Below are 22,732 nucleotides of genomic sequence, written 5' to 3'. Positions count from 1 at the left end.
TAAGAGAGAGAAGGATGGAATTGATACGCCTTTACTCTCTGATGCATCAAACGAGCGTTTGGAAAGGGACCAGAACGACGATAATATAGCTAGAAAAGAGTAGAAGAATGTTATCGTTATCGGTGTTCCGTGGCAGGCAAACATCGACTGCTTTAACACAAAGAATCGCAAGGAAAATATGCAATAACATATTATCATATTTCGTATTGTAACACATAGTAATACGTCGACTACATGGGTGGTGCGATCACGACACAGACCAATCAGTGAACACGGTAAAGTGCCTTACCCCCTTACACGTGACCCTGTCTTCATCACGACTACGTCATATCGCTGACCCCACGAGCAAAATAATACGCGATATTTAACAACGTTTTACCGAAACACCAACATATTTTGTACTCCATGGTATCGAAGTGTGACGTGCCCTCGCTTTTGATTATCTTAATGTTATAAATCACGCGATACATGGACCGTGGAGTACGCCTCCACGTGGAACGATATGTCAAGTCGCCGCTCGGACCGTGTTTTACTTCAACGAAAAGTTCGAAGGTTCCTTTTTTTCGGGAAACTCGTTATCGTTATTGATACAGATAATCGTTTCGTAGCAATAAATCAGTCCTGCATTATAGGAGTCTCTCCATGAGTACGAAAGAAATACAAGAGAAATAAATATAACGTTTATAGAATAGCCTTAGAACGTTGATAGTTATGCGCAAACAGAAGTGTAGTTTATAGTATTCATGGTACACGTATCTGCGTTAATAAAATATACAACATTATTATTAAATTGATTCAGTTCGACTTACTCGGATTCCAATATTTCTTTCATTTATTTAGGAAAATGGATTCAAATTAACGACCCTCTGCGTCGCACGTTCATATACTCCTAGCGCCACCAATCGGGATTGTCTGAAAGAATATATAGCAATGAATTTTACTGTATTGGCAATAGTCGATAAGTACGTGGATATGCTAAAAATACAAATATACATATATATGAAAATTTTCAATCGTATATATTTTTTACTTCACTAGCCCATCATAAAAAAATAAGAAATAATACAGATGTAGATATTTCCCCGTTTTTATCAAATTTTCTATAATAATTATTTTATTTTTTAATAGTTATAGCATGTTATAATACCACAGACAAGGTGCAGAATAGACATTCAATGCTTTTTAGTATTCCACACCTTGGGATCAGTTGACCTAACCCCTTACCACGTCTAAGTTACCATGTCTTACTAGTTACGTTTCACTATATTATTATTATTATTATCGATTCAGTATGGTAGCATGAATGATAGGAGTACATGTTATCATAGACAAGTATCTGTGGTATCATATACTAGAGCTTTATGTATATAATCTTTTTCCATACAATTCTAAATAAACAAATCAAATATGGACTATAACTTACGAATTGGTTCATACCATTGACTATCTGGTCGTTACAGGTTAATGATATTTCATCAAGAACTGCTTTTATACTTTTACTTACATTTTCTGTAAAATTGATATTGTACTTTTGTTTTATCACTATTTAAGTATTCTTCTAGGCATATATTATTAAATGTTGAGAAGAAAACACTTATTTTGATACTAAAACACAACGAGCACGAAAGAACGACACTGTTGCGCGGTTAAAATTTACGCGGTAATACCGCGTAAGAATATGGCGCCAAAACACCAAATGCGCTCTCTATCATTGAACAGTTGTATTAACAAGATGACAAGCATTCGACATTAGAGCCTGTTGTAAAAATGGCGCTTGCTGAAGTTTGCGGTCTGAATTCGTTTGTTGACTTTAATGTCTCGCGCGAAGAAGATAACTATTCGCGACAAGTTGAGAAATATAGTGGAAATTTTATCAACAATGTACAACTAGCAGTACCGCCATATATAAATGTAAGTAAATTATTCAAATCCGCTGTTGGTTTCCTACATAACCATTCTACAATTTAAATTTGCTACATCATGTAATTTCACCGTTTCTAAAATCTCTTTCTTGATATGAATAGCCAGCAGAAAAATTGGCACAACTTGCAGAAGGAACCGACGAAGCAGGGAAACATTTGAAGATTAAATTTGATCATGGAACTACTACATTGGGTTTTCAGTATAGAGGTGGAATTGTTCTTGCTGTTGACTCACGAGCAACAGGAGGCCAATTTATTGGTAAAACAAAATGCATATGTATTGAATGTTATATTGTCAAAAAAAAAATATTATATCTTCTTTTTCTATAGGTTCATCCACCATGAAGAAGATCGTTGAAATCAACGATTATCTCCTTGGAACTTTAGCTGGTGGTGCTGCGGATTGTGTTTATTGGGATAGAGTCCTAGCAAAACAATGTCGTACATATGAATTACGGAATAGAGAACGTATTTCCATTGCTGCTGCTAGCAAACTTCTATCAAATATGATATATAATTACAAAGGAATGGGATTAAGTATAGGTGGGCTTTTATCTCCTTCAAGGTCAATAACATCCACAATAGATTTGTTTAATGAAATTAACAAAATATTTATCAATGATGTCAGGTATGATGCTTGCTGGATGGGACAAAAGAGGACCTAGCTTGTACTATGTTGATTCAGAAGGTGCTCGTACACCAGGAAAGGTTTTCAGTGTAGGATCAGGTTCTATTTATGCATTTGGTGCACTAGATTCTGGCTATCGCTGGGACTTGACCGACGAAGAGGCTTATGAACTTGGCAGAAGATCAATTTACCATGCCACTCATAGAGATGCTTACTCTGGTGGTATAGTAAGAGGTATGTAATCGTAAAGAAAGAAAAATTTGACGATATGTTACAATGTGAATCTTTTACAGTGTATCACATGAAGCCAACTGGTTGGGTGCATATTTCTGATGAAGATTGTAAAGACCTTCACTACATGTACCAAGATCAGAAACAAGGAGGACTTAATTAATAGCATTTATAGCTTATTGTATTCTGTGAAATGTTTTCTTTAATAAAATTTACTTTGAGATACAAAATTTTTGTATCTATTTTACTCGTGATTCTACACTTTAATAGATATTTATTCGTCGTAAACATGTAATTTAATCGTTACGAATGTCATTTTCCAATATTGCAAAGAAATTACGAACAACATTCAAAACAAGAATAAAAGATAAGACGAAAAGGACGTGTCTTGAAGCTACATCCCCACTGCTATCTCCCACATATTACAGCGCCAACCGCCATCGAATCAGTGTGATTGGTGTCGTAGTGCCACAAGACGTGTTATTCCATAGAAAGAAAAATAAGTGCTTTAGTTATATTTTAGTGTTTTAATTAAAGTCGCATAAATGTCAAGTCCAAAAGAGTATAAACTCAAGGGTGGACATCCTCCTGCAGGTAACGAAATAAATCGCAATTTCTCTTGAAATGGAGAAGGTTAACATGTTTACACAACTAAGCCAAATGACGTTATATGCACCTGTCTGGATATTTCAAGGCCATCTGCTCTTTTAACTCTCTCTTAATCAAAATTTACGTTTTATATCTTTGTTTCAGTAAAAGCAGGCGGAATGAGGATCACCCAGCATAAAACACCGAAAGAAGATCGGGAAATAAAACCAATTAAAGACGTGGACGAAAGTAAAACATCGAGTAGGTAAGCAAATTAAATATCTTTATCTTTAAATCTACGCTAACAATAATTTCATATTTCAATAATGTGAATAAATGAAAAGTAGTACATAAATACGGTTGTCATCCATTTGATCATTTGGTAAATAAACTGTACCGATAAAAACACGATTGACCTCTGAAACAACCATTGTCTATAGTCAACAATATACGCCTGATGTGCAATATCTGCTTACTTGCGTCATCATCCGTATTACGCATTAAGATAATATGATACGAACAATATGAATATATATAAAAGGGGGAATTGTTTCTGTATTGAAGTAAAAACAACTAAAAATATAATATTATCTGTTATAATAACAATTTAGTAATTATATGATTAATAAAATATATATATATTGATTGTGTTTTAGTCCACCAAAAACTCTCATGATCAGTGGAGTTCCTGCAAAAGGAAATGCAGATTTTCCTCCAGAAGCTGTGCAACTCTTCCATGAAAAGCCTGTTCCAACTCATGATGCACGGCCAGCTCATTCTTCACGTCCAATTATTATCCATCAGCCAAGGAAATGAACGATGCGCATATTGTATACCAACTGGTGGCTATCAAGAGGAGCATTAGCCTACATACTTATCCATTAAATTAAAACAAAAAAAAAAAGAAAAAATATAAATGATAAATATCTATATATGTGTGTACTTAAAAGTTTCTTTGGGCTATTAGGACTTTATGCGCTTAAAATCTCCTAAGCATATAGTCCTTAACCCAAGAACCTTTGGTTTCATGCAATATGAAACAAAGTACGAGAGTTTATTACTGTTATTAAGAAGAAAAGAATTTATCTTTAATATGACGCCGCAAGATTCCTGTATCGGCATTTAGGCAGATGATTTACTTCGTTTTCTGAAATAACACTTATTGAAACGCAATTCTTAGATTAGATTGTTACACGATAGCACGCTCTTATCTCAAGTTACATGATAAACTATTTGTAACCGTTTTCGGGACCAGTTTGTAGTTCAGATTGTGTAATACTTCAAACAATTATGCATTTTTATTTTTAAATTTGTGCATTTTCATTTTCGATCTATCATAAGCATTATAAAAATTTCGTTAATTAATTGTACCTACATATGTACATATTATTTAGTTTTTCACTGTGAAAAAGAACTATTCTACTTATTGTAACTTTGAAGCATATAAATGTCAAACAAGACCCACAACATTGGCCACAGTTTGTATGAGACTTGAAGAAAAAAAATATACGTTTTGAAACGTAAAAATTAAATTAAACATTTGAATTATTTTCTTTTCCTCTTGGCTTTACGGCCGTATACGTGCATCGGGCAAGTAGTCACGCGATGTCGTTGGTAACCATGAGTAGCATTGAATATTGTCGTCATAGTAACTGGCATGAATTCTACAAACATAGCCACATTGATGTGTCAAAGCTCGAATGAAAAAACTGTTCAAGTAGAGCTTCCTTCCTGATGTGTAAAGATGTGAATTCGTTACGGTCCTTGAACGCCGTTTCCGTCTGAAAATTTTCGTACATCCTCAATCCTTCGGATCGACATATCAGTTTGTGAAGTTTTATCGTGTCCACCTTTAGTCGCAATGTCGTCAAAAAATACCAGCGAGAAGGTTTTGGAGATCGATGCACACGTCAGCAAACATTATGACATCGTTCGACGTCTCGGCAAGGGGGTAATTTTTTTCGTTCATTTTGTTATTTTCACAAATTGTTTATTTCTCAAGAATTTAAAACTGTTACAGTACATCAGATATTCTGTACTTTTTTTCTTATTCTAACGTTATTCTTTAAATATTTTTCAATTGCATAAAAAAAAAGCAATTTTCTAAAAAGTCCATAAGAGATAATGTAAAACGTGATACTTTTTATGCGATAAAAAGAACAAATTTTTTTTATTAAAAAAAAACTGATGCACATATTGTAGCGTATATACGCACGTATGTACAATTATTAAATAGCAGTTGTCGTGGTACGTCCATCGTGGAAAAGTATAATCAGAAGTAATCGATACTCGTGCCCCGTTAATAATCGTTATCATAAAAACGAATATCGAATCTAAGAATAACTATCGTGCATGCTATTTCAAAACAAATCGTAATAAAATGTATCGAAAGATAAAAATATATACAATCAAACATTTTTTGACGAATTCCTCGATAGGCTTACGGCATCGTATGGAAGGCGATAGACAAGAAAAACAAGGAAACGGTAGCGGTGAAGAAGATCTTCGACGCCTTCAGAAACCAGACGGATGCGCAGCGCACATTCCGTGAGATAATGTTCCTACTATCGTTCGCCAATCACGACAACATCATACGACTGATCGGTCTTCACAAGGCGAACAACGATCGGGACATTTATCTCGTGTTCGAGTACATGGGTGAGTTTTACCCGGTCCGAAGAAGAATTCGAACGAAGGTCACGTGCCGCGGCGATTCTCAGACTTTTGGCCTGAAACCCGTTTCGGCCCGTTTCCCCAGAAACCGATCTCCACAACGTGATTAAGAAGGGCAAGATCCTGAAGGACCTCCACAAGGTGTTCATCATGTATCAGCTGTTTAAGGCGATCAAATACATTCATTCGGGGAACGTGATACACAGAGACTTGAAGGTGAGATGGTCTACGCGAATTGATTCTCCTTCCCATCGGAATGACTGCCACGTTTATATTTGTTCCAGCCATCAAACGTTCTACTAAATGCTCACTGTCACTGCAAAATCGCTGATTTTGGATTGGCACGATCGGTCACTCAAATAGGGGAAGGAGATGGTGAAACCGCCAGTGATCCAACGCTTACAGATTACGTGGCAACTCGCTGGTACCGGGCACCGGAGATACTCGTTGCTTCAAAAAGGTATTTTATTGCTTCGTACAAATATATACGTTCACATAAATTCGCTGGCTGTCGACGTAATATAGGTACACGAAGGGTATCGATATGTGGTCGTTGGGATGTATTCTTGGCGAAATGCTTCTTGGAAAACCATTGTTTCCTGGTTCATCGACGATAAATCAGGTGGAGAGAATAATGGCCACTCTCCCGCCACCTACCAGGGAAGGTAATCCTCTTCGACACCTTCGCAAGGTCAGAATTGGAAGAAAGGGAATGACCGATTTGTCTTGGTGACTTCTTTAGATCTGGTTTCGGTCAGCGCCGGATACGGTACTAATTTGTTAGAGAAGACACCAAATGCACCAAGACGTTCATTGAAGGATTTACTACCAGAGGTGCCGGAAAAGGCATTGGATCTCATTAGCAATCTGATAGTCTTCAATCCAAATCACAGACTGACAGCCGTGGAGGCTTTGGAGCACCCTTATGTGGCCGAGTACATTGATTTTTTAACAAAAGATAAGAAACGAATCTTTCGTTACGGATGTTGTTTTTTGTACAGTTTTCATAGAAGAAGCAACGAACCAGAAAGAGGCTCGAACGTGGTACCGCTACTTAGAGACGATGTACAGCTCTCTGTCGACGAATACAGGAATAAGCTTTATTCGATGATGGATGAAAAACATCGCAAACATAAGAATATGTGGGTTGATAAATTTTGATGTGGCAAACGATTGTTATTATAGCCTAAAATTGACACGTTAATTAACTGAGAACAGGTCTAAGTCCAGAATCAGACGATTATCGGAGCACATCAGGAAGGAAACAGTTAGTAGTAGTAGTAACCCAGTCATTGGTCAAGGTGACGCGACTGTTCGTAAAAATCTTACACACTCGTATCAAGATTTACGTAAGGAGAGAGGTAGGAGCGACACGTACGAACCTTCCTATTTAGAAGGTAATAAAATTGATAGTTTATTTTATAAGAAATAAGATACATTAACGAAAATAAGTGAGATAAACTTATTGTATGTTGTACTCAGTGCGTACGCAACTACCAAGTAGAAAGGCAACACGGCATTCGCAAATTGATAGTGGTGAAAGAATTACGAAAACGAGATCGATATGTGTGTCTGTCGAGTCGCAGACGCAAAACACAAAGAATGTTCGACCAACTGGTAAGAATAAACATCGTGGTTTTAATAAGCCAGTGTCGTGGATGTGCTAATAAATCTAATTCTCTTTTCGCTTTAATATCCGCCAGCTAAAAGCGTAGCAACCCAATACACACACAATTTTGTAAATGGTAGTTTGAATAACTTGACTCCAAGCACGACCAAAAGTTGCTTATATCTCAATCAACAACACCGACAATTATCCAAATCTCAGCGTTCTATACAATCGGACCAACCAATGGTGGTAAGAAAATAAACTGAACTATTTCTTTAACTATTACTTTCGACCTCCTTGTCCTCTATAACGCCTCGCGTTTCTCGCTAAAAAGTAAACCGACGATTCTGTCGTTACAGGCTACGTGTCGCGTGGGATTCATTTAGGTACTGTAATCACTTATACGTGTCACAACTCATGCTTCTTGCACAGAAATGACGTAGCTCTTTTTTCCATTCAAGACTGAATCGAACGACTCTTCTCACACGCAATTTATTTATACAGCGACGTTTTCTCCGTAGGAATTTTACAGTATAATTTCACAAATCTAATTTGTGTCGATGCAAATTCGACAATTTCAGTGTGCACCTGGAAGAAGACCAAATCAAATAGTAACTGGTAACCGTGACAAACTGCGAAGAAATTGCAAACAGATTCGTACGACGAGCCGACCCACGTCAGATGCGAATTGGCGGGAAGAAGATCGGCAGAAGACTACGTTCGATCACGACAATCTTAAGACGCTTCAGACGAAATACTTCGCGAGAACGCCCGATAACGCGACTTCTTATTACCTTAGATCCAGCAGCAGTAATAACAAGAATGCCAGTAGCTCCGAATCTTTGTACAATTCGTGTTATCCCACCGTGAAGAATCTAGCTATCCGAAACTATCTGAATCAAACGGTACCATTACGAGTGGAAGAGCAATCCCCGTCGCGCCCCTGTCGAACAAAAACCAATACGGATTATCGGATCCTTCGAAGTAACGCTAACAATATCGAGAAACTGCATCAGTCTACTAATTATCTTACGAGTGGTAACAATCGATCGAGGAACGCGGCTCCGAATGGGTGCCACGTCGTAGGGACACAGTTGAAACATGTCGCCGATGGAAGTACGAATAATGAAAAGAAGAAGAACTCGCCTTTTTTAGATAATTATAGCCAAAGTCACGGTATAATAACCGCATCTATGTACAAAGATCTACGAAATGGGACTATAAGATGGTAAAATATTGCCGGTAGCAGCTTCCGAAAAAAAGAACACTCGCAATTCGCCAATATTTATAGCAGATATTTTTGTATAATCTCCCCCCCCCCTCGTAAATAGTTTTTTTGAATATTTTTTTCGATCTAGCTAAATCGAAGTAAAATTTATCCATTCTTGGAATCATATCAAAGACTTGTGAATTTTTTCACGAAATAACGAATAAAATAAATATCAAAGAAAAGAGTTAAACGCAAGAAATTGAAAATGAAAGTTGGTACTGAAGCGTTCTTCTTTTCAGAAGCTACAATCCCTGTATAGGCAAATTAACGTTCCTACGTAAATTTTTACGAGAAGCTAATGAAAACATAAAAGTAAAACAACCTATCTCACAATGGATAATTTGAGTTCTTACGAGAACAAACTGCCGGAGCCTCGATACAAACGAAGCCATCATAAATGCAATCATAAATAGCAAAGAAATAATCATCTTGAGGCAAACGATACTTTAAGTTCTTAGGTAAGAAGAATCTTGCGATATATGATCATTTTATAGTTCTAAGATAAAAAATCGGATGAACGTATCCAATTTATTCAATTCGAAATATTAATTCAACGTAAAATTGCATTTAATAATAAAAGGAGTGAGTACAGTCACCCTCTAGAGATTTTATGATTCTCGAGTTGGAATTTAAAGAATAATCAAGAATTTATTATTGAACAAATATATAAGTACGTAGTACATAAAGCCAATTGTTGGGGCCAAAATGGTGTAGTGATATCATTTTTCATGATATCAGCACTTGCCCCCTGCGAAAGGTGAGCATACTATCCTTTCTTCTTCGCGTCCAACGTTTATTCCTTTGTAATATACTTTTTTGTGATACTTTTATGCGGCTATGTGATAATGTCCAATTCGTATGTATTACCTGTCGTGGAATAAATTTTTATTAAAGCAATGTGACTCGTTCGCTTTTCTACCGGTATTCTGATCAAAAGCATCGCGAAAAGATTGCCTCGTGTCTCAATCAGAGCGTTCTTTTGCGTCGAAGTACGAGACGACTTCGTATTTTCATTTTTCATCTCGCGAAGCAATTCTGGTTCTCGTTGCCGGTGTCACGTTGTTTCCTCTTTCGAACGACGAAGGTATTACTAATAGAAATGTTATTTCCCCTTCTTTATCCCAGATTTACCAGGACATGAATCGAATCTGTTCATGACAAATGTATGACAAAAATTGACTATGTCTTTCTTTCGTTACTTGTATCGTCGTTTGTCGCGCTAGGCCTTAGGAGAAAATAAATATTTGTACAAGAAATTTCAAAATATTGTTTTCAAGTATACTATACATGATTTATTACAAAACGTGGGCGGATATTCATACCGTAAGCATCAACATATACGTACATACACGCACCCTTTATCACATCAACATCCCTATCTTTATTCGATCAAACCTCACGTCCAACACTTCGAGAATTTCCGTGAGTAGGAGAGAAATTCCTTGTCTCGACTATTTATGTCATCCCTTATTTAATCCCTCGAAATGTTTGAACGAAATGCGTCGAAATTACATCTGTGGAATACACATATTAAATCGGAATAAATTACAGAAGGTTACCCAGAATTTGATGCCCCAATAGAATCTAACCTAGATCAATAAACAATCTAACCTAACCGAAATACAATTCGTTCAATTTCGAGATTTCTTATCGGAAAAAATTCCAAAAATTCTTATAGATATCTCGCGAGCCATTGGCATTCATCTTTAAACAGTGTCATATTTTCGTGCCTATTTTTAAAGAGGTCAATTCAACTCGAATTTAATTGAGCCGGATAATAACGTCAACGTCAGCCCATATAACGAACGTGTTTGCTCAACGTACACAAATATTTGCAAACCGTTTATGTTCATTCACTCTCGTTATAGTTGCGGCCCTGTTATGCATAACCTTTTTACCATCCTTCCTACAGAAGATTGTTTCAGTCAAAGTTGAACGAGTGTGAACGACAAGCAATAAATTACGCGGAAAATACGATTACTTGTCACTGTTTCAACATTTTCCCTCGACAGCCCAGCCCTATTTGTCTCCTCCACTCAGTCTCAATTAACGAACTTACCCTTTTGCTTGGTTCCCCGTTAACTACCGTATGTACTCTTTTCTCGTTTATTATTTGTCGCAATGCTCGGTAGATGGAATGCAGATCGTGGTAGAAAAGTTTTCGTTTTAGGAAATCAAACCTTAAGTCACTTTTGTGCCCTAAGCCTTTAATCTTATCACCCCGTGAAAAGATATTAAAGATCATTGACCGCTTTATCTTACTTCGTATTAACAATATAAATATTGGTCGTTAACGAAAGGTACAATGAACTCGAGTCCGAAAATCACTAAATCGATCAGGGAATATTCTATAGAAAGATATCGTAATTGACACCGCATCTCTTCTGTCCATCTTCATGTATGCACATCAAATATTTTTACGTAACGACACCGAAATTCTACACGTCTATAAGAAATTAATCAATACTAATCGGTCCTTAAAATGAAATCATTTATTTCTATGTTCAACGTTGTTCGTCCGTGGTGATGAATATATTTATCTGAGGTTGATTGGCTTCGTTCTTCTTGTAGCAGGTCTCTTGAGTTTTGTTTACCTGGACTTGTTCCATCCCCATTTGCGGCCTTCCCCGAAGACTCCGTAACATGTAACAACGTCGATGAGGACTGTGTCTGCTAAGGTAGCTGTCGTATCCGCTGCTAGTTGTGGCCGTTCGTCGAAGGGCCAAAACTGCGTGATGGCCGTTAATCGGTAGCCCACATCTGCATCCAGGTAACATTCTCCGCTTGCGAAGCAATCCGCGTCTTATCGTGCTACTAGCACTACACCCTGCACACATGTCATCGATCACGGCGGTTCCTTGAGCACTCTGAAACAGGACGTCAGAACCACTGGAGGTATAGGACGTCAAACATCTCTTACAGTTATTATTGCTTCCACCTTTAGACTATCCTTTTGTTTGCGCGTCGCGAACTTTTTCATCGATATTCTATGATACCAGCACAGAGATTCTGAGGGATTTGTCATGGATAAAATGAGATGATATTTATATCGAAAAATATTAAACGTCTTTTCTTGGATCAACCATAGAAATAAAATTCGAGAATTCTGATAATAAACAGGAATAATATCAAAGATATGTGTTATGCAACGAGATATTGTTGGCGAAATATTGCGTTTATGAGCTTGTATCCTGTATAATAGAAAGTTAGAAAATTCACTCAAATAACTCTGTTATGGACATTACGCGGTTGCCTGCAGAGTTAGTATCAAACTCTCTGCGAACCTACGACAGTAATCCGATATAGCAAACACGAATAAAATCGAAATCTAATTTCGTATTATGTAGTATTATTTAGTGTTTTTTAAAACAGATATATTATTAGTGAAATATTCATCTCTGCAATAACTATATAGAAAACAATAATATTGTGCGATTTAGTCAGAGTTTCCGATATCGAACTATGTATATCGGATTGATGTTTGTTTTCTTAATAAAGAATACGACTTCACTAGCGTTCCTTGCATGGAAGCCGGCCAATTCGATTCTCATAAATAGCGTGGATAAATGCTTATGTAGGATATGTCACGCGTCAACTATAATCCCGCGGGCTTACGTAAAGAATTCATATTGGAGTTTGGTGAAATTGGGATAATCACGGTCCCACGCGTCTTCGAAAATTGCTACTCACGTTGCTTTGTATTTATAAATTCCAATCGCAGATAGAGAAAAAAGAGAATTCCATTTATCTTTCAAAGACTACTACGACAACGGTAATAGGTTCGCTGTATCCTATTGCGAATCTTTTTACGCTCACGTCGTGCGACGAATTATAATTGTAGCCTGTGTCATAAAATATCAAAGGACTTTTGGGATCGTCAATCTGCGAATAAATTTTCTGACGATTCAGTATCAAATCCGCACGCGTTTTTATTGCTGCAACTGTACGGCAAAAGGCTAAGAATACAACATAAGAAAAAACACACTCGAAACTGATTTTGATTTTTAATTTCCCCGGACTATCAACCATAGGTCCGCGTTATAGATTGTTACAAATAATATCGAATTATGTATCCTCCTGTAAGTGGCGTCCTTTAAACTTAAAATGATCAATATGGTTGAATGAATTTTTCTCTTGAAAGAACAAAGTTGATTTACGATCGTGTAAGGGATAAGGCAAAGGAAAGGATAAAGCAGGCAAAGAGAATCGCTTTGGTATATTGGAAAAATTCTCTTGCCACTTCCGTGTCGACGATATCAAAAGGGCTTCTTTAAATTGTTAAACCCGTAGATATTCGACACAAAGGCGAACACTACTGATACTTACCCTGTGACGGAGTTTCCGACGAGTGAACCCATGGGTTCCACAGCAAAGAATCTCCGATATACTCCGCCGAAAATTACGAGTCATAACACAGTATACGACAGGATTCAATGCGCTATTCGCGTGTCCCAGAAACAGGCAATAGGAAAGAGCATCTCTCGTTGTCTTTCCCCCTATGGAACAATTTCGAGGCTTTAGATACATGTCGTCAAAGTTTGGCGGTTATTGGGAATGAGTGAGAAAGTAATGAGTAATTCGATAGAAAGCTGGAAGCTCGTTAAAGTTAGCAACGATCGACTGTTATCTATTATTTCTCCCATCGTTAAAAGAGACACGAGTGATAGTGTCGTATTATTGACAAGCTCGTGGACGTTTTATACGTTTCGGTAATGCTAGACTATTCAATTTAAAGGTGTATGACGATTGCTGCGCTTTCATCAATGAACGATCACTCACCAACTGCGCCCAGATCTATCAGTAGCATTAAGACGTTATATGGTAACCAACACAGAGCAAAGAACACCGCCAAAAGAAGCAATATCCAAGCAATTCGCCTTCTCTCACGTACCAGCCTGAAACTCTGCGAACAGAATGCAGTTGTACGGTCGTAAACGCGGCTAGATTTAGATCAACATCGATTCATCATCTAATCATCGACGAGAAGAGTACAAAGGCGGACAGACAACCGTTTCGACAGACCAAACAAAGTGGAAATGAAATTTTATAGCGTCAGAATGAGAAATTTAGATGCGTGAAAATCATATGCACAGTGATAAAACTAACTATAATGGAATATTATAATCTCGAGTCGAAAATTTCGTCGAATTCTGGTTATCTCTATATTACATTACCAACGAATGGGCTTTTTAACGAAGCAAAGTTAGATACGAGAGTGCCATATTATCGATCGACCGGATATAATCGAATTAAGTGCGTGCAAAGTCTGTGTCAGCCTTGCTATAATGCCGCTTCTGTGTGTTGTTAGATGATTTGCTCCTAAACGACAAATTCATGGTCATAAAATTAGGTATTATCGCCTACGTGATTTTCGAACTAACCTGTTGCGAACTGGCGCTTCCTTCCACGCTATCACAGTCGAAAGGTGGTTTTCGGGCGCACAGTGTTCGACCCATCATGGAGTAAGATAATATTACGACGAAACCTGAGGAATAAAAACAACCAAACAAAGGAAAACCATAAAGGTTGAAGAAAGTAAGCGTGGGCAAAGTGATTGCTGCCTTTTCAGAGCGATAATAAGACCATTTTGTCTTTCCCTTTCTAAGTGGAAAGGGGAATGGGATGGAAATGTATGTTCAGGCTAAGTTCGTTATTAATCATGTGGTCTTACCTGGAATCGCATAAACCAGCACAAAGCACACAGCACCGAAAAGAGGCGCCTGAATGCCCAGAGGCTTAAAATCTTCGGAACAAATGTAGAAAACAGGTGGTAGATGAGAGACACGAGAGGTATTCTGTGAAAAATTCCTCGTCATTGTCCAGGATCCGTGGAAAGATATGTTACTAAGTTCCATACTCGGACTGTGGAGGGTCATCTGGAAAGAAGATCGGGCGCCATTCATCTGTTAAACTGTTTTTGGAAACGGAAATCTTCTGGATAAGATTTATTCACACCGAAGCTCCTTTTGCTTCGGAAGAACTTCTTTCAGTTTTTTACCCAGAACCTTTTTTAATACGCAAAGCGTAGCTTATTCTTAGTCGATTCTTGGAAATAATCTCTGCAAAGGTAGTAATCAGAAACAACTGTGTTCAAAGAAGAAAATGAACGGCTGTTGGATTCGATCGAAAAATCGTTCTTTCGAAGTAAGATCGTAAAATATAATTTGTTCATAGAATAACAAGAGATGACAAACATTGGCAATAGAAATACCTGAGAGCAGTTATTAGTTCACTTAATTTCAATAACCATAGTAAAAATTAATATTCACAGCTTTAACAAATAAATACAAAATTTTCCGAGCATCTTTTATCGTTGGAATATTTACGAGTAATTCTTATCGGATATTAGATTATTGTTAGATGTAATACTAACCGCTCTGAGAACAGGAGCAAAGATGATTAGAGCGACCAACCAAAGAGCCACGATTACGAGAACCGTGCTTCTTCGATTAAACACTCGTCGAAATGCCATAGGACTCCTTATCGCCAAGTATCTGTCGATGCTCATCGCGCTGATGGTAAAAACCGAAGCAGCGACTGCAACACCTACGAGATAGAGTCGTCATCATCGTTTTCAATCACCATCGGCGACCGCAATAGACTCGGTCGCTTCTAATAAGACACTTAGTCTTTGTTCGGTCGGACAGAATCTCGGTTGAACGTGGGCGAGAAGGTCGCGATGGATAGAGAGAGAAATTAAAACTGTATCCACCAAGGGGTGGCATATCGCTCGAGAAAACATTGGACCTCAGCAAATGTGAATATACGTATGCATTGCACTAACACGCGCACAAACCATAAAATCTTTTACGTATGAACCAGTGTAGGACGAAGTATGCTTAGGAAGATGCGTTCTATCGCGACAATTTGTGGCTATAGTATCTTTTCAGGCTTGGTTTGCACCTTTTTGTGCAATCTTGCATTAGTGCGAGAAAACAAGTTGGAACAAAGTATATCTCCAAAAATATCACACCATATGATGTTCGTGGAAAAACATTTCGTTGATTTAAGCGAGTAACGATAGCGAGATTCGAATTAAAATATGTAAAGCAAAACGCGATTGTAGTATAGACAGATCGTTGAAATTACCCTGAAGGTAAGAGGAAAGTTTGCACATTATTTCGCCGTGGATCCATACTATAGAGATTGCTTGACTGACAGCCACAGGCATGCAAATAGTAGTCACCAAAAGGTCCGCCACTGACAAGTTGACCACGAAATAATTAGTCACGCTGAAAATAAAGAAAAAATATTCTGAATGTTAAATCTTGTCCATCTAAAATCCATCATTGGTTGAACGCCATATAAGCGAAATTGACATTGTCAATCTTAAGACCATTATAAAACTCGATGGTTCAATGAAACGTACGAATCACTTTCATTAACTTTCGAGTTTTCCGTAAACACAATAAGCTTTTCGAATTCTACGGAACACTGGCTTACCGCCATTCTTCGTCTACTCGTCATCGCGATCTATGACGAATCTCGAGCAAAAAATAAATAATTCTCAACGTAACTGCTCGCATACCGAACGTCCGACCACCTGGAGAGTTTCTAGTAACGTGTACCCTTCGCTTATTGTTATCCTTGAAAGACGTAAGCATTATTGGTTAATATCAAAATTCGTATCCACGTTCACCGGCAACCTAATCCCTGCTTTTGATAACGAAGAGAGAGAGCAATAATTTTTATTTCACAAATAAACCGAGATATCCATGACGTTCGTTCACGCATCGTGAGTGCGAACCGATCGCTTATTTGCACGACGCTTGGCCGCTGTCGGAAGTGAGCACACATGCCTACGTGTTTCTTCGTCTACGCGCTCAAGAATGTTCAAGGTACATTCTACCGGCTATCGCGACTATTAACGCGATGCAGACGAACTCTCGATTCGATATACTTGCCAAAACCCCGTGTCCAGCGAAATATTTTATTAATTCATCGTTCGCAAACCGCAACCTCCCGTAACACGTAACCCTTTCATATCGGAGTTGACATATATCTATTAGAGAATTCAATTTACATTCAATTGTTTGTCAACGCGATGCATGCATATTACCTGTTTACATTCTCACGACGCATCTACACGCTATTGGTATTCATTACGTGTCCGATCTGCATCTTCGATCATACATCTGTAGTTTATGAATAATCTGTGTATTATTTAATTAATTGTACACAATTGTGCACAGACGTATAAAGACGTCGCAGCTAATCGCTACCTGTCTTTCGTGAAAAATCCGCAGAAAGACAGATAGCTATTGGTTGAGACACGTCTCTGCGAACAATTGGATGTCAATGTAGACTTAGCTTCCCTCTTGAAGACGTTCGCGTCTTGTTCCTTTCAGAGGAACTGGGTCAAGAAGATGTGTTTATATTAAATAATAGAGAATGACGATCTAACGTTTCTTCTGGGAACTTCTCTTACTTTTAGAGGTAATTCCATAGCTGTCGAAAGATTACAAAAAATAACAGCACGTTGCATCTACCTTTGTGTTTAAAGACTAATTTGCTTGACCCTATAACGAGCCTCGGCCGAAATTATAATTAACTCGATCAAAGTTGACCCTGTTGTCTCGAAAGCAATATCCTAATTGTAGATCGACAAGGTGACGAGGTAGCAACCTCTCTAATCAACAGTCTATTATTTCAGGCTATTTCGATCGAGTCGTCGTTGCTTAATTTAGTTAAATCTTCCTTCATTCGACTTCGATAGCGTTTCACAATGATCCTGGCAAAGTTTAAATTACTTCGGAGTTACTCACTGTAACACACACTTTTCTCAAAGGGGTTTTGAATTGCACGGCGCTTAATTTGTATCCAGTTTGAATTTGTTCTAAATATACTGTTTGCAATGTCTGTACATAAACAATTAATGTTGAACCAAGCTAACAAGGAAATAAACGATTAAATAAATGTTTCTGATCGAATGTAAAGCAAACAAATCTTTTACGAATAAAAAACCATATATACGTACCTACGCATGTAGTGGTATTTGAAAACGACCGCAATCACGAGAACGTTGGCCGTTATTGCGAGTGCCATCACAGGAATATAGAGGATGATCAACAAGTAATTAGTTTCACTGTGAAACTTGTCGTAAAAGTACCAAAGTATATCCCCGGTGATGTCCATTCCGAAGCTTTCGTTCGAAGACACCATCGTCCCATTGTACGAGCTATTAAACTCTGGTGAAGATATCCTTGAGTCGTTGTATACATTCGTCGACATGATTTCCTCGTTTTTATAATCCAATATCAAGCTCTCACGTATGATCTTGTGCGTGCAATGGAACGCGAGCGAAAGTGATTTCTGGCTTCAATGGGCATAGAGAATATCAACAACCATTTACCTCGGACAGAGAAAACTGTCACGATCAATCGTGTAATTATAATTTGAGGATCTGTTTCAACTCGGCATATGTTCGTGTTACGGCTAGATCGCGTAATCTGAATTACGCGATTACAAGGGGAACTGTATCTGTTACACAAATAATTAACGAGGAAATTTGTTGTACGAGAACCGCCTGCGACTATAGCTCATCCCCTGCCCTCGTTTCTGTTATTTCGTTATTCCGTTTGATCGCTTATTCGATCCATCGATTCTTGCTTCGTCAGAGCAATGCAAAATACTTGTGTATTTTGACGAATTTAGAATCGAAACTTCTACGTTGTGGATATATTTCGCGGCAAGTCGAAAAGGATCGATCCGTCTGTCGCATGTAGAACAATCGCGGGAGACGCATGCGAGATTTCGCGGATATTTAGAAAGTTAATTTAAGTACGTTTATGCTGTCAATTTACGACGAGGAAACAGGGTGCGCGAGTGAACGCGGCACGAACCAACGTATCATTATCTTTGCCATTTTCTCAAAAGTATACCTGTCGATCAATCACATAATGGTATGAGAGGATTGTTAACATCAATTTCGTTATCTATCTAACTGTGAAAATACAACGAGGCTGTCAACGTTCTCAATTATCAAATAGCTTCTGGTCAATTTATTCTCCTCGCGAAGTCTAGATTCGAGAGAATGGACTATACATAGCCGAATAATTTGATCGTAGGATGAATTCCAAGTTGAGAATAAGTGCGTGAAATGTAGCTCTTTGTTTTCTCGTTTCCATTGAGTCTTCCTTTTTTTCGTAGGAATCAAACTGTCATTAACAGGATTGCCCTGTATAGTGATCGCACGTTTTTCTATAAATATATCGTGTGTAATATATACCTATACGCGTCTGAGATATACGAGCAATTTCGTATTCGTAATTCAACTAACGACGACGTGAGGATAAGGGTAAATAAATTTCAGGGAAGTAATCGCGATACAGAATGGCTGTATTTTATAAATATTTCTGAATGTTATATATGCAAATGAAAAGCGGGATGCGATGATCGAGGGTGGTATTTTTGTGCATGTGATAAAACCCGTATCGACTAATCTATATACAAAACGCGACACGAAGCGTGCTAAAGATTGAAAATTGCACTAAATTTTCCCGAAATAAAACAAGTTAAATAACTGCATTCGGATATTTATAAATCTCGTCGTTTGTACAAATAGCCATGGCGCGAGTATTTACCGAAAGAAGTATACGTATGAATAATTCTTACACGTTACGAGACGTCCACTTAAACCGGCAAAAGGTTTGCATTGAGCGAGACATTGAGTGTATCTGTTTAAATTACACGTATACTTTACAAAATTCCACCATGTTCGCTTTAAATATTTACTTTTTCAAATGTAAGTAAATGCAGCTTTGCAGAGTCACTTGCTTATACGTATCAGATAGACTATCCTTTTTAACATTTTCTAATCAACGATATTCCGCGAATTCTATCAATTGTTTTTACCATCCATTATAATCAATAGGCGAGAAGATTAAACCACAACCATTAGCGGGCCGTAAACTTTTTATCTCCACTATTCTTAACCCTTATGTTCCGAATTCCTTCCTCGGTTAACTCTTAACTCGTTTATACGTCGGTTTTATCGTTCCGTATCTATTTTCGACGAAGCGCACAATCGAAACTTACGATCGAACTACCTTCTACCCGGCGAGAATAATACACGACATAAGTTTCGGAAGCGGGACCACGGTAAACTGAAAGGAAGAATCGCAGCTCCCGCCGGAGTTCTTGAAAGCGTTACAGACGTGAACACCACTCGCGCACGAGTTCCTTTAAACGCGCCTGCGTTACGTTCATCTTCTCTCATCCTCTTCGTATCCTCTGCTTCCTGTGTACCTTGTTATTCTCCACCTATGGGATCTGAAAAAATGTCGATCCGACTTGATCCCTCAATCCATAACACTTGACAGACGAGTTTCGTCGTTATCGTGTGGTGACGTTATCGTCCATCGAGGAAGGCTGTTAAAAAGCGTTGCAAAAGTTTCTTCCTCCGTTACTTCCGTTCCTCGAACAATTATTCTTTTTCTAACTTTTTTTACATACCATTTTATTCGAGTACGTTCGTTTCGAGACAAATATAGGGTTTCGGTAGAGACTTTATCCCATACTGCAAAAAGTATCGTTGAATTTTTTTCTATCCATTTTTTACTCATTTCCAGTCAACTTCCAAATTGTCATTTATCGTGTTCTATCAATCGAATGGAAAATTTAACTTGCTGTCGCGATGAACGAGTTGGTCTTCCTTTGACCGAGTTGTACAGAATTTCACCTCGAACGAATAAATTTATCTCTTAAACTCTGTTTAAAAAGAGATAGTTATGATAAAATTATTGTCAAGTTAAAGCCAAAAGGTATTTTTAAGAACGACGATGCTAACCTAGAACATCTTTTTTATTTGATCTATGCGGTAATAAAAAGAGATATTATTTTTATCTATCTGCTATAGAATTTATAAAACTCAGCCGTTTTTTATTCTTGTAAATGACAGAATTAATTTATTAAAATGATACGATGGCCCTCAACAGGTTACAAATTGTCACAAATCGTTTAAAATTTGCATCTGATACACTTTTCATCTTTAGCCACTGATCCCTAACCTCCATGGAAGAAGGATACGAACTATTGAACTATTGAACGATCGAATGGTTGACTCCACGTCGAATATATCGATGGGAGGATTGTTTCGACATTGTTAAGCAACCAGTGAATTTACTGACAAAAGATGAGGCAAATTTCACGTGTATTCTGTTACGGCAAACCGATCGCATCTATTGACATTTAGTGTCATTTGAGATCAATAGATAGATTAGCGCACGAAATTAATGTTCCTTTCTTATGTTACCTATTTCATGCTTGTTTTTCTACCACCATTTCATTTATGCTACATGCATGTATTTTATGCTTCTCTCGCTTCTTTGACGGGCGATAAGAGTATCGTAGAGACATCCGCGGCACATTTCGAGTAAGGATGTTGAAATAGATCGTCACTCCTGAGAATATCTGTAAGAATGGAAATCGAAATCATTCGCTGAAGTACTCCCACTGCTCCGCTCTCTTTCAAGGCAATTTACATGTGTTAATCCACGAACTGCAAGTCTGTTCGCCAAAACTTACCGAAAATAAAAGAGGAAGATCGACACTTATAATGCCAGCAATAGCTACAATACGAACTTTCCGCTATTGGAAATATGCCGCTGCCTCGGCGCTTTCCTGTAATTATACGCACGTTAGAAAAATCAATATAAGGCACCAAAAGTAGATAAAATGAACGGAAGATGAGTATCGCCTCGTTAAGAGCGTATAACCTGTGACAACAAAGTAGAAGCGCGCTATTAATTTGATGTAATTAATTATTCGAGAGAAGAAAGAGATGCTATAGGACTAGATAAAAACTACAAGAATGAAGAAAGGTCGCGAGGTTGTGTTGCTATGTTATTGGACTAAAAATGTCTGCAACTCTCGTTTGTTATAGTTGCTCGAAGAGAATACAGCGTTTCTGCTTTGAGTTGAAATATTCAAACGATTTCGCTAGAATTCAGCTTACCTGCAGAAACACGCGTTTCATAGAAACGGAAGAGTACGGAGAGAAAATAAGCTGACTGACACGATTCGCCTAAACAAATAGCCAGTTATATAGGTGTACATATATCTCGACAAAACTTTACTTCTCACGAGAATGTACCGGATTCGCTGTCATATGACACATAGTGATAATCAATATAAGCTTCCACGCGCAATCAGTCGCTAGCATTAATTCCCTGATCTTCCAGTAAACCGATAATTTGTGCACTTTCAATGAATAAATCCTTGATAACAAGTTGAAAGACATAGCCATGATCCAAAGCAATAATTGAATCGCATATACAGAATTTGACATTTCGGTCGCATTCGCGAGAGAGCAATGAAGCCACCATATTTGTCGGAGGTCGAACTGTTCGATCGATCGATCGGTCGGTTACTATTAACTTGTCATCTGCTAACAGCGGAAAAAATGAATGAAAATAATTATTCGATCCCCTCTTTCCTCGAACATAAAGAAGGGGTACGATCAAAATTTGTGTAAACAAATCATTCATGTCGCTCGAGACAGTATTGACTTGTCGATAGAGATCTGAATCTTTCCTGTTATTAGGACAATGATTGGAATTGCGTATCTACCAGCGAAATCTTCGATTTCATAGCGAACATGTGTCCTAGATATTGCTGCCTGCAGCAAGATCTGTACGGAAGAGCAAGCGTGCAGATTCGAAAAAAAAACAAACGTCGATGATGATAATCAAAATATCTCCTATAAAACATAATAAAATATGGATTTCGTAGAGTGCCAAGATTCTTAGCCACGCACCACGAACGAGGGAAAATAGATTAAAGCAAACGGATCGACTGCAGCTGATACATAA

General features: G+C 37.8%; 4 protein-coding genes across 7 annotated transcripts; 3 read left to right on the top strand and 1 right to left on the bottom strand.

The window, feature by feature from the left end:
* The first annotated feature begins 1,697 nt into the window (after positions 1-1,697).
* Positions 1,698-3,028, top strand: LOC100747925 (proteasome subunit beta type-5). The gene is made up of 5 exons (XM_003488598.4): positions 1,698-1,911; positions 2,025-2,181; positions 2,253-2,465; positions 2,551-2,784; positions 2,844-3,028. Exons 1-5 carry the CDS (start codon positions 1,768-1,770, stop codon positions 2,942-2,944), a joined length of 849 nt encoding a protein of 282 aa, XP_003488646.1. The 5' UTR covers positions 1,698-1,767; the 3' UTR covers positions 2,945-3,028.
* Positions 3,029-3,186: 158 nt separating this feature from the next.
* On the top strand, positions 3,187-4,889 carry LOC100747804 (death-associated protein 1). Its single transcript, XM_003488597.4, has 3 exons — positions 3,187-3,375; positions 3,535-3,634; positions 4,026-4,889. Exons 1-3 carry the CDS (start codon positions 3,327-3,329, stop codon positions 4,183-4,185), a joined length of 309 nt encoding a protein of 102 aa, XP_003488645.1. The 5' UTR covers positions 3,187-3,326; the 3' UTR covers positions 4,186-4,889.
* Positions 4,890-4,940: 51 nt separating this feature from the next.
* LOC100747681 (extracellular signal-regulated kinase 2) lies at positions 4,941-9,818 on the top strand. Of its 2 annotated transcripts, XM_024366817.2 has the most exons (12): positions 4,941-5,320; positions 5,808-6,027; positions 6,128-6,258; positions 6,327-6,502; positions 6,568-6,707; positions 6,785-6,977; positions 7,044-7,184; positions 7,261-7,439; positions 7,525-7,659; positions 7,746-7,900; positions 8,011-8,037; positions 8,233-8,367. In XM_024366817.2, exons 1-11 carry the CDS (start codon positions 5,231-5,233, stop codon positions 8,035-8,037), a joined length of 1,587 nt encoding a protein of 528 aa, XP_024222585.1. In that variant the 5' UTR covers positions 4,941-5,230; the 3' UTR covers positions 8,233-8,367. The 2 variants fall into 2 exon arrangements, with proteins under 2 accessions (XP_024222585.1, XP_003488644.1); XM_003488596.4 differs by lacking the exon at positions 8,011-8,037 and having other exon boundaries at positions 5,231-5,320; positions 8,233-9,818.
* Positions 9,819-10,173: 355 nt separating this feature from the next.
* Positions 10,174-22,732, bottom strand: LOC100747559 (orexin receptor type 1-like). Of its 3 annotated transcripts, XM_024366819.2 has the most exons (11): positions 21,877-22,732; positions 21,447-21,542; positions 19,536-21,332; positions 17,899-18,237; positions 16,011-16,153; positions 15,295-15,467; positions 14,593-14,797; positions 14,303-14,406; positions 13,701-13,824; positions 13,248-13,417; positions 10,174-11,788 (listed from the first exon to the last, which is right to left on the bottom strand). In XM_024366819.2, exons 3-11 carry the CDS (start codon positions 19,586-19,588, stop codon positions 11,426-11,428), a joined length of 1,674 nt encoding a protein of 557 aa, XP_024222587.1. In that variant the 5' UTR covers positions 19,589-21,332; positions 21,447-21,542; positions 21,877-22,732; the 3' UTR covers positions 10,174-11,425. The 3 variants fall into 3 exon arrangements, with proteins under 3 accessions (XP_024222587.1, XP_024222588.1, XP_024222589.1); XM_024366820.2 differs by lacking the exons at positions 21,447-21,542; positions 21,877-22,732 and having other exon boundaries at positions 19,656-20,818; XM_024366821.2 differs by lacking the exons at positions 21,447-21,542; positions 21,877-22,732 and having other exon boundaries at positions 19,959-20,818.

Source organism: Bombus impatiens, unplaced genomic scaffold (assembly GCF_000188095.3).
Source record: "Bombus impatiens unplaced genomic scaffold, BIMP_2.2 scf_0248, whole genome shotgun sequence".
Lineage (NCBI taxonomy): Eukaryota > Metazoa > Arthropoda > Insecta > Hymenoptera > Apidae > Bombus > Bombus impatiens.
Note: the sequence above shows the minus strand (reverse complement) of the source record. Positions and strands in the feature narration are given on the sequence as shown.